This window comes from Ptychodera flava, chromosome 18 (genome assembly GCF_041260155.1).
Source record: "Ptychodera flava strain L36383 chromosome 18, AS_Pfla_20210202, whole genome shotgun sequence".
NCBI classification, from domain to species: Eukaryota; Metazoa; Hemichordata; class Enteropneusta; family Ptychoderidae; genus Ptychodera; species Ptychodera flava.
Genome location: NC_091945.1, coordinates 39,981,066 through 40,008,639, shown reverse-complemented (window position 1 = coordinate 40,008,639; position 27,574 = coordinate 39,981,066). Strand labels below are relative to the sequence as shown.

Here is a 27,574-nt window from a genome sequence, read left to right as displayed (position 1 = left end):
AGTAATCTTATTTTATCCTTACCAAGTCAACCATAAATGGAAATTAGAACTTTCTCTACCTCTATTTATTTGACCACCCTATCATGACAAACTATTATGAGCAATTTCTTTTAGATAACATAAATGGTGGTTCAGAATATATCAAAGTTGGGATTCAGGAAAGTTGCCTTTACATGTTTTAATCCTCCAAGATGGTAAGCATTTCACTATGAACAGTCAAAAAAAGTTGAACTTTCTGATAATTCCACACTAAAATTATTTTGGCTTTGATGATTTCCTTATTAATTCAATTATTTAAAATCATATTAATTAGTTTTTGCTGGGTGAATTGATAGGGTTTATACAGTAAAAGAATTACATACAATGTAAGTCAAATTTTGACCAAAAATGACAAAAAAAATTCCTTAAAAATACAGATTTGCATATTTCATCACAAGTTGAACAAATCTAAGTTGGGTTATCCCTAAGGACCTGTATACCAAATCACAAAGCTGTCTGACCAGTGGTTATGAAGAAGAAGATTTTCTACCAAAAACACCTTTTTTGGCATTAATTTGCCTATTTTCAACAATATCAAAACATAAAAAAAAACAGTTTCTCAAAATCATATTTTTCATCTACACAACAAATATCAAATCAGTAAGTACTGCGGTTCTCAAGATATTTGAGTGGACGGACGCCTCACAAACGGACATACATACATACATACATACATACATACATACAGACTGACGACGGACGCCGGACGGATACCCATCCCAATAGCTTCTATAGACTATAGTCTATAGTAGCTAAAAAAATCGTTACAAAATGGATCGTATCACAAGACAAATTGACGTGCATATCTATGACATTTGTCAATATCCTTGTACCCACTTTGAATGAAATCGGTTGAAACATGTCTGAGTTATGGCTCTGTACATGAAAAAATCGTAATAAAATGGCCGCCTGGCAGCCATATTGGATCATATCAGAAAACAAATCGACGTGCATCTGTATGACATATGAAGTAATCCTTGTACCAAGTTTGAATGAAATCGCTCCAGGCATCTCTGAGATATCTGCGTGAACGGACGGACAGACGCACGCACACACGGACATGACCAAACCTATAAGTCCCCCCGGACAGTGTCCGTGGGGACTAATAAAGCAACTTATTTCGTCAGGGTTAACAACTTCCTTTGGTAGAGAACTTCATTAAAAAAATACCGTCAAGGACAGTGTGCTCATATTTGCTTTGAATTGGTCCATTCAAGAAATATTTAAACCAGAAAAACAAGAATGACAAAAGTAAATAAGGTCTGAAACTTTTGGTACTGGCGGTACAAGCTTAGCAGAGGAATGTTTCAACACAGTCCTTCATGGTTTCAGCAGGTCTGCCAAAATGTATCAGTTCATGAACAATGACAGGAAATGACTCATAAGCTGTTTCAGTTAATACCACCTGTCTTGCACATTTGCAGGATTTCCCCTTTTTCTTACCTTATTTGCATATTTTTGACACGGTCATGTTCATTTGAACAACGTCACATCTCAACCCCCGGGTCTACCTGTACACCAAATACTAGGATGGTAGGTGTGGTGGTTTGTGAACTTTTGCGTCGGATGGACATACATACATAACATACATACATACATACATACATACACACACACACACACACACACACACACACACACACACATACATACACATACATACACATACATACATACATACAGACGACACCGACTCAACATATAAGCTCTTTTTGTTATTTATATACATATTAAATATGAGCTAAAAATTCAAAATAAGGTATGTGCTTATCAGTTCTCAAATAATTTCAAAATGTAAATCATTACATGCCCTTCCCAGAGTTTGATAGACAAGTGCATGGTTGTGAAAATCATACAATAACATAGTTTACATGAAACACTGTGAAAGCGATATATTGGTACACATTTCAGCAGCAAACAAATTTGTACTACATTATCACAATTAACCAGTTTGCCATCAAAGTATTTGCACAATGTCAACATGTCAATTGGGTGGGAATCAGTACAATTTCTCCTGTCTGGCAAAACTTTATGCAAAGCAGGCAATCACTTAAAAATCTAAATTACACTATATTGTTGGCCCCGACACAATTAATTGATGTTGTTGCTTGTAAATATAAATTGAGCAGTGACTGTATGATATAAAGAGAAATGACTTTATGATGGCTGTATGACCTGCATGACAATTTCTGTATTCCTACAGAGGGTTGTGTCGGCTCATCATTTCTTGTATGTTGCTAGAAAGGGTATTCCTGACTTATATGTGCTACATGGCTTCATGGATTTGAAAATAATCTTGGTGGAAGACATACCTTTGAGTACACCATGTTTCTTCAAAAGGTGTGATTTGTCCACTTTGAAACATCAACAATCCTGCTTGTGCAATCATTGCACCATTATCAATGCAATATCTAACAAGAAAATGATGCACAGACAATGTAAAACACTTAGAGAAAACCTTTCAGAACCTATGATGCTTTTTCTTACTGAACTAAACCAGTGATTCCATGCAAACAACTTTCAATTGACCAGCTTTTCAATGTAAAAATCTTTTGTTCAAACTAGAGCAATGGCAATGTTATCTGATAGCAAGATCTGCACATGTTTGGCTATCTATCTTTATTTTGATCATATATTTGCACACTCTATGACGGCATAACAGTACTACATGCAACCAATCATTCATATATACAAAAATATCAAACTGGTATTGACCATGTATTATGTCTTCCTTGGAACCAGACAAGCTGAAAAATTGCAACACCTTTGCTGCTTTCTGCTTGAAAAGTGACTAGATGTACAAAAAGTAAAGTCACTTCCCCGTGGACTAATAAAAGCAGTGTAAATATTCACATTGTTTCAGTCAGTGTTTGGAAAACCAGGAGGGATGCTATTCATTTCCATGCCTTTTTTCACGCGTGATAAACAATATATAGAAAGGCTTGGTCTAGCTTTGGGAACAAAGACTACAGGGCACGAGCCACAAAGGGTATACTAGTAGTTGTTCTTGAACTCCATATTAAGGCTGCTATCACAAATAACGATTGGGGAGGGGGGCTGGAGGAATCTCGATTGAAATCTTATTTTTTTTCAGATCCCCCCTTAAGAACCCTAAAAAATTTTCAAATGCCCCCCCTCTATATGGTTAAAATTTTTCAAGTCCCCCCCCCCAACTATCACAGGCCCGCATGTTTGTAAAGGATGTGAGCGCAGAAAACACTACCTGTATTAGCACTTTCTAAAGTCATATTCCCAAGGCAAGTTCTTTAAACGCATCAGTGAATTTTTTAGATTTATTGGTCTAAAAGCCAACTTGAGTTAATCCAACTCTGGCCAGGTCAATTGCTCCCGCTGAAGAGCACACAAAATGACAATCATGAGAGAGTAGGCAAATTGTGAATTCTGGCTAATTGCCATATTGCACAGTGACCTACCAAAAAATTGTTTCAAATACAAGACATATATGAATGAAAAATTGTTTCAAATACAAGACATATATGAATTATATGCTACTCCAAATTGACAACACTGGAAGGTTAAACTATTCCATCAAATAAATATTTTAATCTCTGAAATTTTGGGTGTAATAATTGCAAATTTGGTTAAAAAATAAATAATTCAATTTGGTGACATATTTTTTTCTTTTAGTCTTTACTGTTCAAATTTTTACTTCTGTATCATTTTATAACTAGAATGTGAAAATTTAGAAAATCAAGCACGGTGACCCCATCTTTTTTCTTTAATATTTAATTATTCTCATATGCAAGAATTCAAAGATTTCTATGTGTTCTTGCATGTGTTGCTCTCTGGCCTGATCTTGTGTACAATTATGTTTCACTGTCATGAGCGTCATTTGACCCAAACTCTTCTTCAACTACCATGTACATCAGAGTCAGAGCTACCTCTATCACTGTTCAGGTATGCAGTGACAGTGACACTGCAGTAGCAGAGCATTAATGATAGTGACACAACCCGTAGGCAGTAGCTGTATTAACTTTGATAATTTTGGCAATATTTTTGTTCAGTTTTACAACTGCGTTCTTGTTCTACTCCCTACAGCATGTTGAATTGTCTAGTATTCAGCTTGCTATCACAGCCTATGTATGTGTACCATGCATTTGTATCACTGACAACTGACTGTCAGTCTGGACTCCAATTAAATTATCACCAAATACATATTTATATTTATATATACAGGCTTTGTCGACAAACTAAATATTGTGTGTTTGAGCATGCTGTGGGAGATAGCAAGAAACTGTAGTTGTTATATTGCATAGAAATATTGCAGAAATCATTAACAGTTGCAGCTTCTGCCCTGTTACGAGGCTCAGGTTTGTTTTTTTACAACTAATTTTTTTACAACTAATTTATTTAGATTTTTTCCAGATAAAAGTCATGAAATGTGACAAAATGGTTCTAGATTTTGTTAAATTATTACTAATATTACAACATTTTGATGACATAAAAAATGGTATTCATTTTTCATTGAATTACGTACAAAAACTTGGAATTGGAAAATGTAAAACACAAAAGGGAACCCAAAATTTTCAAGTCCCCCCTACAGGTAGAGCAAAATTTTCAAGTCCCCCCTCTACTACCTCTAAAATTTTCGAATCCCCCCCCTGAATTCCTCCAGCCCCCCCTAACTATTTTTTGTGAACGCAGCCTAATTACCTAAACTACCGGTACAAGTCTATTGCAATTTTTGAAATTCAATATCTCTGTCTGTATCTACTTAAGGCATGCAGTTCCTGTACAACACATGTACACATACGCAATGATGTACCCCCTTCTTGGCCATAATGCATGAAAGGAAACTTTCCAGAACATAATGTATGAGGTGAAGCTGAGTACGGTACATACATCACAAAGGGATTATTTACACTTTTGGCAATGCCAGTGAATTTGTACTTTTAGAAAACATCCGGAGCCTAAATGTTGGATAATCAGATACATTGTCAGTAAGAATCTGGGGCATAGGGGGATGATGTCACAAAATTCACCAGTATTTACAAAGCTATAATAGAATTGTTAATGAATATTCTATTAAAAGGACATTTCATGTGTTTCTGGGCTGAGTCTTACTTGTTGCCCTAGCCTTTCCTGCTATCTTAAAATTTATGCAATGATTATAATTAACTATTATTATACACACTTGCGTCTGTAAGCTATGGAGTTTCGTCGTACAGTAAGATTCGGTATCAGAGGACGTGCAGTCCAATAACTTTGACGCGGAGTACAATAACTTAAGGTGTTATTGGACACTATTTGACCTTTGGCCTCAAAACACCTTTACGTCAACACAGGGAAAAGGAGAGATAATTTTGATTTTGTTTTCCATTTTTTTTCCTAAATATTCAGTTCTTCACAAAGTTAATAGTGGTCAGTCAAAAACCTGTGAACTTGCATGAAATTATGCTGCTGACCTACAATTTCTACTGTGTGCACTGCACTGTGTGGGTTGAAATTTCGTTTTGACACGCTGAATGTGTCCCCAGTCTGCTCGCGACTGCTCAGTGCAGTGCGTGACGCGCATCCAAATTACGCTTTGATTTCAATTTTTCCCCCGTAAAATTGCACGATGTATTTTGTGAATAACCTTATATTATGACATTTTAAATATGATTCCTATCTGCAAAGATACATGACTCAGGAACCAGTTTTACTTTTGCAGATTAACTTTTTTCTTTGCCAATAATTAAACTATATTACACAAATCAAGAAACTTTTTCCTTGAATGAATTTCTATTACTGATGAAAAGCTACATCTCAATAACTTCAAACACCACCAACACTGATTAAAATAACTGAAAGACTGAAATGTTCTGACAGACAATCATGAAGTATTTTTCATAAAGTGTCGGTTGATGTATGGTACTAACCTTTCATCAATTGCAAATACCTTGGCACACCTTTCAGAAGCCATTTCACCCATCATCTCTTGAAGTCTGACATTACCTGAGACAAAGATTGAAGTAACCCATTTTAGTAAATGCTGATGTCTGGGGTGAAAAGTTCATAAATGATTTCATTTCCCATGAACTATACTTTACTCATGTCAATGGGCATTGGTAAATTGCCATCAGTAGATAGCAGTATGTCAATCATTTTCCAACCACATCATGGAATGAGAAAAATTCAATAAAACACACACAAAAAATAAACATAGGGCCAAAGTCCCTGAAGCTACTATAGACATGGATACAAAATTAAGTATTTCCTCACTGTTTAAAATTATCTCACTAAGGTCATCCTAGGGACCTGTAAACCAAATAATAAAGCTGTCTGACAAGCGGCTTTGTAAAAACCCAGATATGAACTGAAAATGCTCATTATACTTATTGCAGTTATGTGTGAATTTGAACCTTTGCCACATGTTAGCAACTTCATTGAAAGTATTATGATCAACATAATGAACAATATTCACCACATTAATTCTAAAAGGCCATGAAGTATACAAAAATAGGTAGCTGAAATAAAAATATTAAAGTTCTTTGACTGCTGTCATTGTATCACCACTTTATATAGCAAGTGTAATTACCTTTGGCCAAGTCCTTCAAGCCATATATGCCGAACTGTGAAAGCTCATTAGATATGCAAATTATAAATTAGCTGACATGAAAATGTGAAATGACTTTCAATATTGTTTTAACTTGGTATAATCATCAATGTACATAGCATGTTTTGCCAAGTTTGATCAAGTAAATCCCATTATATATCCATAATTAGAAAAGATCATTGAAAATGCAAATTAGGAATTGGCTGAAGAATAAATGCTTAAAGGGAAACCTAAGTCCAGCGACTTTGACCGTTTATCCCTTCCAAAATCACCCTTGAGTAAAATGCAGCTCAAATTTGCAACATAATTGCACGGGCCGACGACTACGGCACAATGAAAAGAGACGTTGAAGTAGACGACATTTATGAAAATGAGCTCGGAATCCCATGGGCGCGAAAGGGCTCAGGGGAGGAGCGTGCATGATGTCATCGGCAATACACCACCATGTGTGACAGCTTACCAAAGCACTGGAGTCTATGACTGCAGCAGTGCAGTTCTGCACGTTACGACTCTTTAATGCTCAGTGGCATAAAAAATGATTAACTGTTGTTCAGTTGAGTGGAAAAATCACTCAAGGAAGAACAAATGGAGTCAGCTTTTATCGTCGTCCCACAGAACAGCTTTTTCGAAGACAGTGGCTAAAGAAAGTCAGGCGAGTTTTAAAATCTGTAAAAGATACAAAGTTATGTTCAACTTCTTTCAGGATGATTGTTTTATAAGGGAATTCGGGACTCTAATATCGATACAAGATGATACTACACAATGCGGTTCGTATCTTGACATGCTGAGTAAGCCTACTATCACATTTAACCACATAAATAGTAATATTGGCGATTTCGGGACTCTAAAATGCGAAGACGAAACTACACAAAGCGTCTCTTATCTCGACAGCCCGGTATATACCCGACAAATATAAGCAATTTTGGGACTATAGCTGGTAATATTGATATTACATGATACTGGAATAACTTCTTGCCTATTGTGTCTCGGCACACCAGGTCTGAGAAATCAGCGATATTATATTTACCTGATAAATATCAATTGCGCCGGGACTCCTAGGCTAATATCGATACCAGACAATACTACGGTATATTTACTTGCATTGTGTGGTGTCGGCACGCCAGGTCTGCGAAATCACGGATATTTATCTGATAAATATCGGTGACTTAGGACTTTAACTCTGACAATAGATGATACTTTGTCAAATTGTGGGTAAATATCCGATGTATATCAGAGATTTCACCACCTTACAGATCTCACCACCCAACTACCTCTGTCCGACTCTTAGTTCAAAAAGAGCATCTATGGCCGGTAGTCAAGAATACTGTAAGTTTTACATTATTAGATTTATTCATTCAAGAAATACATTTTTTACATGTAAAGCATTTTTTTCATTAAATGTCCACACAAACTTTCATACACTACTATCGGGACTTGGTCGAGAGGGCTGATCGGATATCACCGTGAGTTTTGGAGGGCCTTGCGCGAATTACATTCTTTACATGTAATACATTTTTACTTGGCGATCAGGACTTGAACAGAGGACATATCGGACATCATCGGGAGTTTTGGCTGGTCTTGTATGAAATACATTCTTTACAACAATAGACGATGCTATTTTTTTAAATAGCAGGCAAATATCCATTATATCGGAGATTTCATCACTTTGTAGATCTGAGTAAGCCCAACTTCCTAAGTTCGACACCAACTTCAAAAAATAGACGACACTATAGGTTTGTCAAATGGCATATAAATATTTTCCACTACATATCAGAGATTTCGCAACCTTAAAGATCTGGCCAAGCTCGATTTACATAGTAACACACGCAATCAGTCAATCATTCCGTATCATTCACGAACCAAAAATTAATTTTAAGCGACTGATAAAGAAAACTCTGTTTTAGAAACATAGCGTTGAAGGATCGCAGGGTTACTCAATGTCTCCAATCCAGTTAGGGGTCTGTAGGCCTACAAGCACAGTGACTCCCTCCGAGGAATCATACACAAAACGCAAACAACCAAGATATGAACGATGTGTGGAGATGCTTTCCCATTATTACATATCTTGGTTCAAATTACTATGGTTTGATTTCAGTCGGGGAAAAGTAATACTCGATGTCAGAAATATCGCTGTCCGAACTCTCCATAGTCGTCTTGTGAACGTGCTGAACCATGTGAACTGTTCACAGTACTTCTCCAGCTGCAAGCTGCAATCGTCTGTATCGCCGATAACGTCATGCACGCTCCTCCCATGAGCCCTTTTGCGCCCATGGAATTCAGAGCTCATTTTCAAAAATGTCGTCTAATTCAACTTCTCTTTTCGTTGCACCGCAGTAGTCAGCGCGTGCAATTATGTTGCAAGTTTGAGCTGCATTTTATTCAAGGGTGATTTTGGAAGGGATAAACGGTCAAAGTTGCTGGACTTAGGTTTCCCTTTAATGACTTTCAATAATGTTGTATCATAGTATCTTTAATGCATATAGCAAGTTGCGTCAACTTTGGTCTAGTCAATGCAGATAAATATCCCTAATTAAATAAATATGCAAATAAGGAATTTGCTGAAGTAAAAATGCTACATGATTTTCAATAATGTTGCATCATGAAATCTTCAATATATGTAGCAAGTTTCATCTACTTGGTCCAGTCAAGTCAGACATATATCCCTAATTAAGAAAGTTCATTAAATATGCAAATTAGGAATTGGCTGATTGTCGGTCGCTTGAAATGGTATAGAGGTGAACCAGTAGTACACAATAGACAAATCACAGGATCCAACATTTGACAATACCGTACTCGTCCGAGTATAAGCTCCCGGTTCGGCAACACTAAACAGCGGTAAAACTAGGGGAGGGGCTTATACTCGAGCAACCCCATGTTATCTGGCATGGACGCTTAATTTATGCTAATTTTATGCACGATTTTTTTCAACACCATCCGATCTTTCTATCGCTTTCAAAATCGACTTACACATCCAAAGTAATTGATTGTACAATCTCTGAATGCAGAAGTGACATTTTGGTGAAATTTCAGCATCGGAAAAAAACCCAAAACTTGAAACAAAGACGTCATGCATGCTGCTGATCAACAGTAATGTGAACAGGCATGCATTGTCCACACGGAAAGGCAACTCAATATTCCAATATCAAACTGTCTACATCTTGTGAAAACAACAACATAGCGGTGAAAAAGAAACTGCATGTTTCAAGCATGAAAACATCGTGGCCGTGAATGAAAATAAACAATGGGAGACTATTCTATTTAGGCGACGGGGGTGAGTAGGGTCAAAGAATCAAGATAGTACTGGAAAAACGTGTCATTTTCCTTACCATATTGTCAAGGGAACTCCAGTTTCCCATTGTTTTAACATCTTTTAATGGTTTCTTTATTATCTAAAATTAATTTCACCAAGTTAAATGACCAAATATACTCTCCTAACCTTTCTGTATTTGAGTTACACTAGGGTAGGGGCTTATACATGGATGTAATGCATTTTCTAAAATCCTCTAAAATCAGTAGGGGGCTTATACTCGGACGAGTACAGTAGCAGACATAAACAAATCAGATGACGCAACGCATCAATGTCAATCAACTTGATTGGACAATTAGATCATAGCATTATCTGACTCAAAGTGAAGCTTTCCAGTCGTATGCCGAAGTAAGCTTCCGAGGCAAGTTCATGTTATAGATTCGCCCTTGATTAAAGCGTAAATCACATTTTCACATGTAACTTTCACATGTAATTCGCCAAAGCAAGCGAGGTGGTAATTTAGTCTATTATCTGATAAGTTTGAGTGCCTAATTTGCCGAAGTAAGCAAGGGTAAATTACTAATCTGTGGACGCTGTCACCAGATTATCACCGGATTAACTTGCTTACTTTGGCAAATTAGGCACTCAAACTTATCAGATAATAGACTAAATTACCACCCTCGCTTGCTTTGGCGAATTAGGCAATCAAACTGGTCAGATAATAGATGCAGCATGCTGATAAAACGTTAACGCAAGATTGTCAAGGGCAGTGCAAGACCAAAACACTAAAGTTTGGTAGAATAAACCTTTATTAGCAATACAACAAAACACCTACCCACCCCTGGGGACGGACATATAGGCTATCCCCTATGTGTATACCAAATAACAAAGCTGTCTGACCAGTGTTTATGAAGAAGAAGATTTTTTACCAAAAACGCCTTCTTGGTGCTAATTTGCATATTTTCAACAATATCAAAAAATTTAAAAAAATATAGTTCTCATAATCATATTTTTCATCTAAACTCCAAATATCAAATCAGTAAGTACTGTGGTTCTCAAGATATTTGAGTGGACGGACGCCTAACAAAGGGACATACATACATACATACACTGTACATACATACATACATACATACATACAGACTGACGCCGGACAGATACCCATCCTAATAACTTCTATAGACTATAGTGGCTAAAAATAAATAGGAAACATACAGCAAAAACGGAGTCAGCTTTGACTCTCTGTTGTGCCGCGCAACAAAATTAATGCAGCCACTAAGGTTTTTTCAGAGAGAACACCCAAAATCAACGTCATCAAAGGCACACCTCCTGTTCAATTAATCCCACAAATCAAACAAAAGATTCAATTTGTATTCTTATTGTAACAGACGTTTTTTTATGAGTTGAGAATAAAACCAAAAAAATGGTACATCCTGGACAGAAAGAGCTTGAACGTTGCAGTATCACGTTTCCAGTGTCTGCATCTACACAAACTTCCTTGCTCAATGAAAGTGGTAGTTTCAGTGAAACTAGGACAGCATTAGCCCTGCGTACAATGCTACATTATACAGCCTTCCACCACATACGCCCGGAAAACACAGCATTGTACAAAGGGCTAGGACAGCATCAACCAAACAAACGTCACAGCCAGCAGCTCAATATAGATTGCTGCCATCGTATTGCCAGTGTTATACACCTTATCCATATTATTATTGGATGCCACCGTGTCATCACTGTACATATATTATAAAGTCCAGATAAGCACATCATCATGGACTATGCGACTGACTCCTCTGATCAAAGGCATTGTAAGTACAGCATTCTTAGAATTTTTTGACTAAAAACAGCAAAATTTACTAAAAAATATAGAAATAATGGGCGATGCCCTGACCATTATCGTTTATTTATGGGCAAGGGAGAGAGGAAAGCCAAAAATTACCGGGTGAGGCCTCCCAAACCCATTAATTTTGGCTTTCCTCTCACCCACGCCCATAAATAAATGTTAATGGTCAGGTCAGAGCCTGCTTTTTCTATCATACTATCAACGAACCCAAGAAAACTCTCAAAATTTATGAAAATTTCCTACGTGAATACAACAGGTCTCATGGTCTTGTGCAATACGCGACGCGCTGTCAGATGCCCTGTAAAAATTTTTGCAAATCCAGAGATTTTTAGGAGAAAAGTGTCTAAGCTTGGCCCGCAATTGCTTCATTTTGATTGATTATGTTCTTAGCATAAATCACAAATTTATGTTTTAGCTGTAAAGTTACGAAGTTAATATTATTATTCATATTCACGGGCATGTAAACAAACCATTACAGTGTATTTGTGGTCAATCATGTGGTTCAGCTCAACTAATTAAAATGCGATGGACAGGGCATGGTAAGATAATACAGTATTATGTGTTTCTCACTATTTGTACAAAAACTGATAGACATTATACCTAGGGACCTCCACATCAAATTACTAAGCAATCTGACAGGCAGTTTGAGAAAAGAAGATTGATTGATCAAAAACAGGAAAGATTGTCCTACAAAATACAAATATGTGAATTTCACCACAATGTTAACAAACCTGAATAAGGTCAACCCACACCAAATTTAAGAGCAGATGGACATACATTTTCTGAAAATAACATTTTTTACCAAAAGCCGAAAAAATGTCCCAAAATACATGAAATCTATCACAAATCCATACATGGCTTTAGTTTCGACTATTTTGTGTATAGCCACATCTGCTACTTTCTTTTGTTGAGAAGGAATCCGGGAACAAAATCCTCATTGGTATCAAGACACACCAATGGCACGAAATACTAGTAGTCTGACATTGACTTAGAATGTCAAACCAACTTACTTTACACAATTTATTACACAATTTATTACTTAAATGTTGAGTCATCCTCAGTAACATGAAAAGTAAGTGACTTATGAAAATGACAATAATTCAGTCTTTGTTTTTCATTTTGAAAATGAGATCCAGTTAAAATTCATGACACTGCGCAAATCAATTACTGACAGAAGCAATTACTAAAAAAGAAATCATCTTTCAAACCACAGAAAGTGGTGCAGCAGAAAAACATGTAACTGATACCAACACATCAGAAGGAAACTGTGACATCTAATCAATAATCTTTGTTGGGTAATATGAGGTTATTATAAAAATACAGCAAAGGATGCACAAGGACATTGACGCAGTGTATTGCCTGACGCAAACCAAAGGGCAATGCACAGCACCTTTATAGTGTTTTCATAATAAACTTATATATACATCTTATATTTTTTACTTGGGCAGAATATTGACTGTTTTCCTGCCATGTCAACAATTTTTTTCTGATTTTAATACAGTGGAAAATACTATAGTGTACGCGCTTCCAGAAAGCCTGTGCACTACATATTCAGAGAGTGAGACATGTTCTGGCAATTGTTTAATGAGTCCCTTGAACTGTTCAACAGTAAATGCCCAAAAAGGCAGCCGCAGAATGGGTGTGTTTGGAAACAGTAAATGTTAAGGCACAGGGCACGCAAATTTCTATTGTTGTCCATGGTAGATGTGCATGTATAGGTTTTTATGCTGTGTGTACAACACGTAGCTAGTGTGGCTTGTAACTATGGGTTAGCAAACATGTTGTCTGTAAATTTTTTGACAGAATTGGTGTTTGCATAAAAATGCAATATACTGTTGCCAGTGGGAAACAGCTGTTACAAATTATAGACTGCATTCACATGTTCTTGTGATCTCTTCTTTGTTAATGTTCCAAAGTCTATAGTATATTCAAACATACTTACAGCCAACTCCTCCAACAATGAGGACTTCTTCAGAACCACAATGCGCCATTGCACGTTCGGTGATTTCAACCAACATTGCAAACAACGTCTCCTAAAATTTGATCACGATTTCAAAACTGTGTTAACGTATGAACCTACCAGACTGACAAGTACATCAGCTTTAGGAAAACGAACATATACTGTAATTAGACATTGGACTTGGGCAACTTTAAGAGTACCGAGTGATTTTCTATGACTAGATGTTATGGAAAGTACACAGAGAGACAGAAATAGATACATCACCTCCTGCTGATTCAAGATCATCGCCATGACTACCAATTATCACAATAAAGGCTCTAGCATTTTTCTGTAAGGACATTTCAGCTGGAGGCACTCAACATGGTACTTCTGTGATACATATATGCCACACACACAATGGAAACCAACAATATGAAATGTTGTTCGTTTCACAAAAAGAGTTCCCATGAAGCTTGGATAATATAGCCATGAGTGAAACTACTTATCATCTGACAAAAAACCTATGGCACAGATACTATGTACCACAATTCTATCATGCCTCCTGTGTAACATGTACAACTTTCATAAAATACAAAACTGACCCTTTGAGACACAACTGACAAATGGTTGATAAAGAATCAAGAGTTCAACACACATTTAATTTGTTAATACTAGTAGATCAAGAATTAGTAGCACCATGATATCCTTACCTGAAGTGAAAAACAAAGATCCTCTGGAGTACATTCACCTGCTTTCAATTTCTTGTCTGCAACATCCTAAACAATGGAACAAACATACACAATTCCTGTAAAGATATCAGTCGTGATCTAATCATTTCTGAGTTTGTCATATGCATGGCAACAATTGTAGCTTTGTATAAATTACATGTACTATATTATAAAAGGCACAATGCAGCTCCAGGACAGATAGTCAAACTCTCAGATGTATACAATACTTCTCTCATCTGCTGCTTGTAGGAGCTCATTTTGAAGCTCTTGAAGTATTAAAGGTTTTCCAAGTCTAATTTTTGTAAAAATCAAAATTGTATCTTACTCTCTCCTCCCTGGTATTAACATATGGATAGCAGCCATTTTGACTTTCAAATCACGGTAAATCTTAGGTAATTTTTTTCTGTTGTAACCAAATTTGCAAACTGACCATAAATTTTGATTCTTTATTTTGAAAAAGAACTGTTAACAGTTGTCTGGAGGCAAGTTTGTGCAAAAGTTTTAAGGCTTTTGGACGTGATATACATATTACATTTTACTAACAGATATTTATTAAAAGTCACTGTTGGGTAGCAGGTAGTCCTGAGCAAATCAGTGAGCTAGAAGTGCTCTATCTCAGAGAGCAAACTAGTTCCGTACACTCTTGTGCTACATGATCCCCGTTTTAATACCAAGTATGAATTATTGCACAATAATACAAGTCTTAATAACTCCTACAGAGTTCATTACAGATACACACTTGCGGTGAAGTCAGGTTTTCTACATCATGCTATCATCTAAGTCTCCAAGTGGATATTCATTGATTTTGCAACTTTCAATTCAAACAACACCAGCAGATTTGTATCTGCATGTTAACTATTTGATACTTATAGTGATTTTATACTTTGTACAATTATTGCTACTTTCATCATTTGCTTTGATAAATGAGCAACAAATGAAACTCAGGTAATATTATACAACTGTTTTGATAATTTATTTGTACTAACCTCAATAAATGATAAGATTCCTGAGAATGATACATCCATACCCTTCACTGTGTACGGAAGTTCTATGTATTGCTTTCCTCTGTTGACAAATAAATTCACTCATTAAGCTTCTCATGAGAGGCTGAGTTATAAGTGTAAAGAAATCAGCTGAGGTATGTCTGAGATATCCCTGTGGACACTTGTACAACCAAATGCACCTACGGAACCTATAAGTCCCCCCGGACGACTAACAAGTAATTTTTCTAACTACTGCCTCATGACAAAATGTTGCAATGATTATCAATATACTTAACAAGAGACTGCAGGGCATAAATTGATAGTGATGATACTCACCTTTTAGCCATTTGTTCAATATTGTAACCAGGACTTGGGTCATTTGAAAGCTGTTGAGAAAATGTAAATTAAAGCATCATTACGGGAAAGCTCCATTAACTTAGGAATACCCTACTTCCCTACTTAGTTATCAGAGGATCAATGTCACAGACCTGCCTTTCCTACACTGCACTACAATGGCACCAGCTGGATAAGATAAACATAACAATGGAATATTCACACCTTGGGGGATTAAAAGTCTTCTGTTTGTCACCCGAGTTGGTCAGGCAAGGACCCGGGTTTCAGGTGCCATGCAAGTTAATGCAGTCTTTCCCTAATGTATTGTAGGATGATATTGCAACAGGAAAACCTTAACTATGAAAAATACTCACATAAAGGAGGCTGTCCAAAAACATTTTTTAATATGAAGCAATAACATTTATATTATGGCATCACTGAAGACACTTTCCTCGCTACAACTACCGGTACATGAGATTGATAACGTTGTCAAAGTAAGATAATACTGCCTACTTTTAAAACTCTTGCAAATCTGTCCAAGCAATTTCCCACTGCCATGTCAATGGTTTCACCAAATATTCGATATCGTCTCTGTGAATAAGCAATCACCTTGAAAAAAACCAATTCACTCAGTTAGTAAGCATTGAAGTATGCAATGAATCGCATTTTCCGTGATATTTTAATATCCTGTGTAAAATATTTGAATAACGAGTATTATTACTGACTAAAGTTGCTCAAACATGTTGAAAATACTGTAACCTCACATTCCTGTTCTGGATCAAATTTAACCACAAATCAATACCAAATATAATTCCATTGTGTCCAATACATTCAATAATGTCTTTCTACATGTTCCTACCAAATATCAAGTCTGTATGTAAGCGGTAAGTGCTGTGGTACTCAAAATATTTATATGGACGGACATCCGCACAAACCAACATACATACATACACATGTACAGACACACATACATACACAGAGCCTCATTAACACAAAACCCTGCATATTTCATGCATTATTACTCTGAAGTACGCAAAGTAAATGGACGTCTGCGTAATCTGATACGCATTGAAAAATGACGCAGTCTCCGTAACAAATACATGAGCACACATGGTTTCCCTCCAATGCGTAGTTTATCCATGACTGGAAAAGAAAATGTTTGCTGATAAACAAATGTTTATGATTTTGCAACATTTTGTCCTGCATCGTGTCAATCACGTCGCGTCAACTGTTTCGTTCAAGGCTGTTCCATAGATTTTGTCGTTATAAAAGTGTTCTTTATCCGCTGCACTCGATGCGTACACATGTACACTTTTGATCATAGGAGGGCGCTGTGGACAAATGAACAGGCGTTTACGTTCGCTCCACGATTTCAAAGTATTTTTCAATGTAAAACCTCACTATTTTGACCACTGAAGCATTATCTGGTTATACTAAGATAGACGAATGTTGCTGTAGAGAGTGGTGGGTATGAGCTCATGGCAGAAGGAAAAAAGACCGCGACAACGATCAGAGGAAAACGGCAGCATGGCTGAACAGCAAGAGGAGACGGTTGAGCTGTTATGTAACTTGAAAAAGGGTCAAGACTCATAGCAAACTCTGTAAAGAAAGATAGATAATTTGAAGAAGGATATTTCTTCCTTTACGAATTGAAACGGGGCATTATCGAAATGAGATTATAGAAAGACGTATTTTTGTAGATTGTGCGATTTAAATGCTATCGAGGATGAGCTGCATTTTATGTTTCACTGTCCTATGTATAATGATTATCGTCAACTCTAGATACCAACAAAAGCAAGTATGGTTCAATCCGCACATTTGATTTTTCTACACTTTACACCACCATCCCACACAACAAGCTTAAAACTAGGTTGTCATCATTGGTTAAGCAGGCCTTCTTTTACAAGAATGGCAGTCGTAGGTATGATTACATTGTCATCAAACACAATTCAGGCTATTTTAGTAACAACAGTGATGCCAAATGCAAATACACTGATACGGAAGTAATTAAGATGCTACACTTCCTAATTGACAACATATATGTCTCATTTGCCGGTATGACATTCAGGCAAACTATAGGCATTCCTATGGGTACAAACTGTGCACCACTTCTTGCTGATTTATTTTTGTATTCATATGAAGCTGAGTTCATGCAGACTCTTCATAGTTCAGGATCTAAAAGAGTTGCAAAGTCCTTTAATAATACCTATAGATATATTGATGATCTCATCAGTTTGAACAATCCTGGAATTTCTAATTACCTCCATCACATATATCCGATGAATTAGAAATTAAAGAAACAACGGAGAGCATGAACTCAGCATCGTATCTTGATCTATTTATTGAAATTAGACACAATGCAATACACACCAAGTTGTATGATAAAAGGGATGATTTTAATTTTGAAATCATTAACTTTCCCTACTTGACCAGTAATATTCCGTCGAGTCCAGCTTATGGTGTGTACATTTCACAACTACTGAGATACTGTAGAGCTTGTGATTCATATGGAGATTTTCAAGAGAGACACAGCTTATTAGTCTTAAAGCTGGTGAGACAAGGATTTTCACAAAGTAGGTTGGTTAGATCTTTTAAGAAGTTCTATGGTAGATATGGAGATCTTATATCTAAATATGGCAAATCTGTCACTCAGATGATGAAAGACAGTATTCCCGACTTTGACTCAGAACAGTAATTTAGCAGATAGCTGAATTACCGTACAATAACTTTGTCACACTAGTTCAATCTTGACGGGTGTAGCATGCTAGCAGGGTACGCTTACCCATTCCGGACACCTGGTACCACCACTTATATAGTGGTTCAAGATTGTACTACCGATTTTGTCAGTGATCTTATGTTTCTTTGTGTGTTTGTTTTTACTGTTTATTGGACCTGGTAATTTATTTGCCTTGAATGATAATGATTGCTGGAATCGATTTGATGTCATATTGTATCATGAGGCTGAGTTAACAAATCAGGGTTTTTCCTCTTTTGATGATATGCAAAAATTATGTTATCTTATGTTGAATAATGCCAGATTAACAGCAAAATATATCAAGAAAGCGTTTCAGAAAAGACGTAACACTTTATTCAATAAGTTGACGCAGTGTATGCTGCAAATACTTCTTTCCAAAGTTTGTCACGAATGAGATGTTGATTTACATTATTTATTAGTTTTAACTCTAGTTCATTACTGTCCTCGTCCTAAGACCCTCTATGATGCTTCATTTTGTTTTATAGTGACTTGCAAGCCCGTTGGGCTGGATGACCTCTCATAATGTATGACTTATAATCAGTTTACTTTGTATTAATGATGTCATAAGTCACTATAATAAATAAAACTACTACTACATAAAACTACTACTTTGATCAGAGTGGTCCAGTAGTATTTCCAATTGCTGAATACGGTTAAGTCAGAACTTCAAAAGTATGTCAAAATGTAAGACAATCTACAATTTCTTTGCACCAATGAAAAGAGTGGAACTAGAAGAGATGTCAAGCAAACCATCGACGGTAGCCAGCCATCGAGCAACAGTGATGTTTCCGTTTCCATCACAACAAAATTAACCAAAATTACAGCCATGATTCCAGTCTTGTTTGTCCAATGTGAACGTGGGTTCAGTACCCAAAAAAGGATTAAAACATCGAAACATAGTTGTCTGAGTGAAGATGTCATAAATGAACTGATGATGATAACCATGGAAGGCCCGAGGCTAGGAGAATATGATTTCAGAGCAGTGATGATAGAGTTCAAGCAACAAAGACATCATCAGTAGTAGTAGACAGAAAAAAGTAAAGAAATGAATACCATTGACAGAGAATAGAACTGAACAGAATTAAAGATTGCAAATATCACCAAAGAAAAACATAGGGCCAATGTCCCTAAAGCTACTATAGACATGGATACAAAATTAAGTATTTCCTGACTGTATGAAACTATCTCACTAAGGTTATCCTGACCAGCAGTTTGGAAAAATAAGCGACCTAACAGTCAACAGAGCTCTGCTGTGTTATGTAGAGAATAACTTTTTGTGACACATGTATTGATGAAGAAGATGGATATCTTTGATGGCTCATTTCAGTATGGCCTGACCAAAAATGGCAAAATTAGCTGGAAATATACAAAATTGAAGATTCATCAAAAGATAATTTCAATGTATTACATTATGATACCCTAGGAACCTGTATACCAAATATCAAAGCTATCAGATTAGAAACTTTTGAGAAACAAAGATTTTGACAAAATATGGCAAAAATTGACCCAAAAATACAAAAATAGCGTCAATGATGACACTGTGCTCCTCGTGCATTTAGCGGCAGGAATGCAAGGAGATAGGTTTTGGGAATGTTGCTGAGAAAGATGCAAAGAAAGGGTTGGAATGTGAAACTAATAAAACCTATTGTTTTTTAGCAGTGAGCGTCTAGCTTGGTAAACGTGCCATCTCGTACATGAAAGCAAAAAAACATAATTTTCACATGTCCACCAAACTTGGAATTTGCATAGATGTACATAGATCATCCAAATTGATTTATCTGCAAGATTTTGTATGTTCCTTGCTACAAAATTCTGACCCAATTGAATTATAACAGGAAAACATGCACGCATGACTGGACAATGTGGACTGTGTATTGCATGCATTACATCTGCTGTGATGATGGATGATTGCACGACAGCACTGCATCAAAGAACTGTAGTTTAAAACTAAAATATACTTTCTTCGTGTCATTGATAGCCTTGAACTTCTTTGGATATTGAATGGACACATGTATTAAAGACGTCACTTTAGCTTGTCAATGATAGTGAATTGATATTTTGCAGAAACTTGATCGGTCCAGCCAAGTACACATGCTTACTCAAAACAGCTGGACTGCGATGATCACAACATTTTGTGATATTCCGATACAAAATTAAAATATTGATTAATATGTTGCTACAAAGTTCCAAATGTTTCTTTGGATGTTGAAACATGTTAGCTTAGTGTGTCACAAATCAACACACCAAACAGCGATATTCATGTAAGAACCTGCTTGATTTCCATGGACTTTCTGGTCGCCCATCACACTGGTATGCCTGTTTCCCCTCTGGCTTCCGAAAATACTTAGTAAATTTACAAATTCAGTCTCAAAAGCCTAAGTAAATTTCTAAATTTGTAAGTAAACTGATAATTTGCAAAGTGAGACACTGTACAAGCAAAAAGCAACATCTATTTTATATGGACTACACTGAATGATGGTACAAACACAAATTAATTCTTCATTAAATAACACCTTTATTGTCATCCTTCGATCAAATCTAAGGTTCAAACAGAGCTTTCACAAGTTTCAGACAAATCTACAAATGTGCACTGTCTCTAGCTGAAGCAAGACAGCAGTTGCCATTCTCCTTCATTTGAGCATGTTTCAATACTAACTGTTGTCTTTTGCGATAGAGGTGCAACCTATATAATCATGTCTCCCCTTTTGCAACATTCATACATCATGACATGTCATTCTTTGTCACGCTAATGCCACATTAGAGTTATCTGAAAGAGAAATTAAATCTGATTTTAGCAAACAATATAACATGAAAAGTAGACATGACATGTCAAAATAAACTTTATCAATTCAAGTCAACAGTCTTGAAAATATGAGAAATAGAAATACAAATGCAAAGCTTGTAGAGATGAATTAGCAAACTCATTTAAGTTATTCGTTGTAGAAAGTGCCAGTCTTGTCCCACACTCTCAGGAATATTCAGAAGTAATAAGTGAACATTTACAGTGGTCATAAACAGTGATAAGTAGTAATATGCCAAGCCATAAATATATTGTATTTACTATTACTAAATATGGATGACTGCAGAAGTTTCATATGAATTCACTGACATCGCCAAATTATGGTACAAATTATAAATAAAATTTTGATTGACTTTGTCAGAAATGATTTCGTGTTCCTATCATACTTTGATTTACAAAGCACTTTCAATACTATATAGTGTCACTTGCATCACATGAAATACCTCTCAGTAGTCGTGTTAGTTCAACCATGGTGTTCACGTGACACAGTCTCATAACATAGCTTACTAAATGTATATATCCCCGATACCTTTGATGAGTGACCTATTTGAGCCGCTTGATTTTCAAAGTCGCTGCTGACATGTACAGTATGCATATAGGTACAACTTTGTGTACTGACCTTCAATGTTCAGTTCCGTTTCTGTATCCTCTTAGGGCTTCTTTGTGTCTGTTATCTTGTTTTCTAAGCTATCTGCTTTCTTTCCACTCTCGTCTTACTTGGTATACACAGTTGTAGTCCGTCTACGTTTGGAATATTCCAACAGAAAATGGCCAGCCGATCCTTATGTACTTGCATGCTTGATAAAACTTACTGAGGAATAGTAGTTTTGTTTGGGCATTTTCTATTGGCCAAAATACTTCCAGAAATCCACTCCTGACCAATCAAATTTGATGTTACGAAACAATGGCAATTTTGTATCGTGGCTGAGGCTAGGGGGTCTTACATGGCTCATTTACTGTAAGTTTGTCCGAAAACTGAGGTCGTCCGAAAACTGTCACACTGAGTGTAGTATTTTGACAGCCGTACCGCGGCTACTTACTAAATATCTGTTGAAAAAGAGTGCTAAATATCGTTGTTTTTCAGGTCAACAAGTGATTGAATAAAAAAAATGTGTCACGAAATGGTAAAGCAACAACTGATAAATAAGTAACTTTTCTCAAGAGTAACTTGAAACGCCTCGCCTGAAAGAAAATTTCATCCCGTTTCACAGAAACTGACTGCGTTTTCGAGCGCTACAGCTATGAATGATAGGTCTGGGGAATCCCCGTGAAAATAGCTCACACTCGTCCAAAACATTGATTTAGCTTGTCAAAAATATTTTTCTTTTGTAGATAAATAATTACACTTCTTATTTTTTTATTTCGTTTGTTAATTAAAAGTCATCTTAATGTTTTTAGATGCTTTAAAAAATTCAAAACCCGCTAAAAAGCGACTATTAGGCCAAATTCAACCGAAAAACACGAAAACCACGCTCGAATCATGGGCTATTTCTGTATGAATACTCTCAGTCTCTTTACACTTCATTGCACTCTAATGCGAAGGAACGTGTACGCTGCGCGCTGTGTATACACAGGCCCAGTGGGCAAAAAATAGCGAGGTGAAAACACGGCGGCCACTCTCGCCGATGCACGATTTTTGCATCGCAATTTTTCATTCATTTTCATTCGTATGACTTTGAAACTCCAGGAAACGACTGAGAAGAAAGGGTTACCTTGAATTATTGAGGTATTTGCTGATAATTTGCCAAATTAAGCGAGAAAAAACACTACGAAAATTCCCACACGCTTACACACTGAGCGTTTTCAGCATACAGACTGAGGTTTCTTGCACGATCACGCCGATGAAATGGGAAGCTGAAATTTTCGCTCGTAATTTTACTAACTGGCATTAAAAAATTGTAAATCCACTCAAAAATTCGTATTTTTGACATATTGTAAACCCATGAGGAACGTAATTCATTCTCCCCTGCACAGTATAAAGGAGATCGGAACGGCTTGTCAGACAAAGACCACAAACAAACGCAAGATCAATAGTTTTCACATGTCCGTCCACCAATCTCGTAATTTACACTAACAGGACAAAAAACAAATTGTCCATACCTCTATTATTATAACAAGGCATACTCAATGATTAAATTTTACCATATTATAATAACATTAGGCTATCTTTGGTTTTCTTCCTGCGTATAACACAACTTCAGCCTCGCCTTTCCAACCACCAGAAAAACACGACCCCTATCTAAAAGTCAAACCAGCCCGATTTCACAATGACATTATCAGCTTATGAGCGTCGATCGACACCCGCGTATATCACTGCCCTTTCCGTACACGAAGGCAAAAAGCATTACACAGGTGCCGCCAACTAAGCTGTTCGTGCAAAAAGGTGTTCACACGAAGTTTTTCAGCGGGCGGGCAAATTTAAAACTAATCAGCAGGCGGGGAGAAAATATCGATATTTACTGTGGGCGGGGAAGAAATTTCAATACTTTCAGCGGGCGGGGAGAAAATTTTTGACAGTGGGCACCGGAAAATACGTAGAGGGAGGGGTAAGCGGCGTGCTTGATAGAACTTGAGGAGAAATTAAGCGCCTAACTTAGAGGGGAGCAATGTTCCAAGTATACTCCTAACTGCTCGCACGGTTTTGCGTTGTTCTGGGGTGCCTAGTGGGCATCTAGTTGGCAATGGGAAATTTCAGTAGTGGGGAGAGGGCAGCGGGGAGCTTGAATTGTTGTGGGAAGTGGGGAGCGGGCAGACTGTACCGGAGGTACAGTCTGCCGGAGGGCAGTGGGCATCAAAATTCAGTGGGAGGGCATATTTTCAGCGTATGCCAGTGGGAGGGCAGTTACGAACAGCTCTCACTTTCCCCTCCAAATTTTAGGTCAGGGTCAAAAATAAGAAAAATCGGTATATCAGCCTTCAAAACATGTTTTGTGATGATTTTGCGAAATTAATGAAATTTACCAGTTGGCGGCACCTGATTACACGCCCACCTCAAGATATCCACCAAACTTTGAGATCGTTCAACAATATCATCCTAAATTTGGAAACAATTTATCCACGATTTTACTATCATAGCAGCATAACCTACGCAGCAGTTGGCCGGCCGGTGGAGCTTCGACCTGCACGGTGCAGTGCACGGTATCTATATCCTCGAGACGGTATTCTACAACAAACCACGGTCCTTAAAAACGCAAGATCAATAGTTTTCACATGTCCAGCAATGTCGTAATTTACACTGACGGGACAAAAAACTTCAAAATTGATATGGCATGGACGTTCTAACGTAAATGCACCACTCTGTGGAGGGTCTAGTCTAGTCTATCGCGTTTTCTTGCAAACAGCGTAATAACGGTACGCAGTCGGCAGGCCGGTGGGACGTGGGGCATCGACTTCCGGGTTCTACTTCCACGGTGCACGGTAACTATATCACCGAGAAGGTATTCTCACCACATACGCAAGATCAGTAGTTTTTTACACTGACAGTTCAAAAAGCTTCAAAATTGATTGAGCATTGTCTATCGCATTTGCTTCGACCTCCGGGTTCAACCTGCAGAGTGCACGGTATCTGTATCCCCGAGAGGACTTCCTCACCACAAACGCAAGATCGAGTTTTCACAGGTCCACTACACTGACGACAAAAACACTTCAAAATTGATCGAGCATAGACGTTCTAACGTGAATGCAGTATTGTCTATTGCATTTCCATGTAGGCCAATACAGCACACACGTACGCTCTAACTTTCATTTTATTATTATTTCATGTACACAACACTCTCGCGTTTCCTCTTCAAGGTAATTTCGTGGCGGCAGTAAATATACATAGCACAGTGTGATCACGTGGTGTGACAAAATAGTTTTACGGAAGTGTTGACAGTGTGATCATGTGGTGTGACAAAATAGTTTTACGGAAGCTGTTGACGAAAGTGGCGTCACTTTTGCCTCTCCCAACTCTATAAGCTTCCTCATTTACGTAACTTCGTCGCTAAAAATTAAAGATTTCATTAAATTTCAATATATTATTCTAAGACAACCCGTAGTAACCTGTATACCAAATATCAAAGCAATCAGAGAATTACTTTTTGAGATATAATTTTTTTGACCAAAAATGGCAAAAAATTGCCCCAAAAATACAAAATTGTAGATTCCATCATAATTTGAACATATCATATTTTGATCATCACTATGAACCTGAATACCGAATATCAAAGCTTTCAGACGCTTTTGATGAAATAAAGTTTTGACCAAAAATGACAAAAAATTGTGACAACATCACTGTTCGCTCCCATATAGTTATCAAAACAAGTCAACAATTGTATGAAACATGGACATACATATACAGACAAACTGACATACACAGACTGGCACAGAGTGATGACATTGACCCCAAGTGTACCTTGGCCCATGAAGAGTGATAAAGATGTAACAAACAGCTGAATGTAATGATAAAATAGTTAAGTATAGGCCTATACAGGCACTGAGAGTGAATATGTTACAGCAATTTGATTAGTTTCTTTTCCTTTTCTACTTCTGTGATAATCTTTAAGACAATCAATCTGCCAGGCAGTATATGTATTAACAAATATGTTATCTTTTACAAGCACACAGTAAACTGTTCTTGATTTTTCATTTACAATATTTGACATAGACTGAAATACATAACATGCAACCAATGTTTACACTTTGCCCATACACCAGATACATGGAGAAATTTCAACATACAATCATCAACTCAGAAACCCTACAGGGAGAAGTAAACATTGTTTTCTTCCAGAACAGCTGGTGCATCCACATCTGGAACAACTTACAAACTTAACCAACTACACAAGGACGATGACACAAGAGATAAAGTTAAGACTATTCCTTTCAAATCCTTACCTAACTTGACATCTTACACTAAAATACACTGCATGCTTAATTGCGCACAAAAATACATCGGGGTGGACCATTTGATAAGGGACGGTGTCTGGAAGATCGATGAGGTACATTATCTTTTTTATCCGATCCATTGTACATTCTTTTTTCCCCACTCTCCCACCTTTTCTTTTTGTCAAACCTTCTCTGGCTGAATTTTTTATTGGCATTTGTTTGGAATTTTTTCAAAATCTGCCAGGATTTTTTACCGCATTTCAATACCAAATACAGTTTACCATATGTCACCACATTATATACTCTTAGTTCCAGTAGGTATAAAATTACCAAAAAAAATCTTAAACATAGGGCCAAAGTCCCTGAAGCTACTATAGACATGGATACAAAATTAAATATTTCCTGACTGTATGAAATTATCTCACTAAGGTCATCCTAGGGACCTGTAAACCAAATATTAAAGCTGTCTGACCAGCGGTTTTGAAAATACAAGCGACGCAACAGTTGACAGAGCTCTGCTTTGTTATGTAGAGAATAACCTTTTGCAACACATGTATTGATGAAGAAGGTGGATATCTTTGATAGCTCATTTCAGGATGGCCTGACCAAAAATGGAAAAAATTCCTTAAAAATACAGATTTGCATATTTCATCACAATTTCAACAAGCGACCTAGCGGCCGATATAGCTTCCGCTGTGTTTATGTAGAGAATAACTATTTTTGACACATGTTGATGAAGAAGGTGGAAATCTTTGATAGCTTGATGCAGTGGCCAGAAAAAAGTGGCTAAAATAAGCTGCAAAAATACGCAATTGAAGATTTCATCATACTTTGAATGTATCACATAGGATCATCCCTAAGAACATGTCAACCAAAGCTATCTGATGAGTAGTTTTTGAGAATAAATTTTTTGACCAAAAATGGCAACAATTGCCCCAAAAGTAAAAATTGCAGATTTCATCATAATTTCAAAAGATCAAATTTAGTTCATCTATAGAAACCTGTATACCAAATTTCAAAGCTGTTAGACAAGTACTTTTTGAGAAACGCATTTTTTGACCAAAAATAGGAAAAATTGCCCAAAAATTCAAAATTGCAGATTTCATCATAATTTCAATAAATATCATTTAGTTCATCTATGGAAACCTGTATACCAAATTTCAAAGCTATCAGATGAGTAGTTTTGGAAATACACATTTTTTGACCAAAAATGGCAAAAATTGCCCCAAAAATACAAAATTACAGATTTCATCAGATATTCAATATATATTACTTAGCTCATCTGTAGAAACCTGTATACCAAACTTCAAAGCTATCAGACCAGTACTTTTTGAGAAACACATGTTTTGACCAAAAATGGCAAAAATTGCCCCAAAATTACAAAATTGCAGATTTCATCATAATTTCAATAATTATCATTTAGTTCATCTGTAGGAACCTGTACACCAAATTTCAAAGCTATGGGATGAGTAGTTTTGGAAA

General features: G+C 36.7%; 1 protein-coding gene across 4 annotated transcripts in view; it reads right to left on the bottom strand.

Moving 5' to 3' along the window:
• The window catches only part of LOC139117580 (probable tRNA N6-adenosine threonylcarbamoyltransferase), a 123,771-nt gene that overhangs the window by 45,518 nt on the left and 50,679 nt on the right, over nt 1-27,574 (bottom strand). For all 4 annotated transcript variants that reach the window (XM_070680822.1, XM_070680820.1, XM_070680819.1 and 1 more), the window contains 7 exons: nt 16,185-16,280; nt 15,675-15,724; nt 15,342-15,420; nt 14,338-14,403; nt 13,631-13,721; nt 5,922-5,997; nt 2,352-2,450 (listed from right to left, as the gene is read on the bottom strand). In XM_070680822.1, coding sequence (XP_070536923.1) covers nt 2,352-2,450; nt 5,922-5,997; nt 13,631-13,721; nt 14,338-14,403; nt 15,342-15,420; nt 15,675-15,724; nt 16,185-16,280 — 557 coding nt within the window. The remainder of the gene's footprint in view (nt 1-2,351; nt 2,451-5,921; nt 5,998-13,630; nt 13,722-14,337; nt 14,404-15,341; nt 15,421-15,674; nt 15,725-16,184; nt 16,281-27,574) is intronic.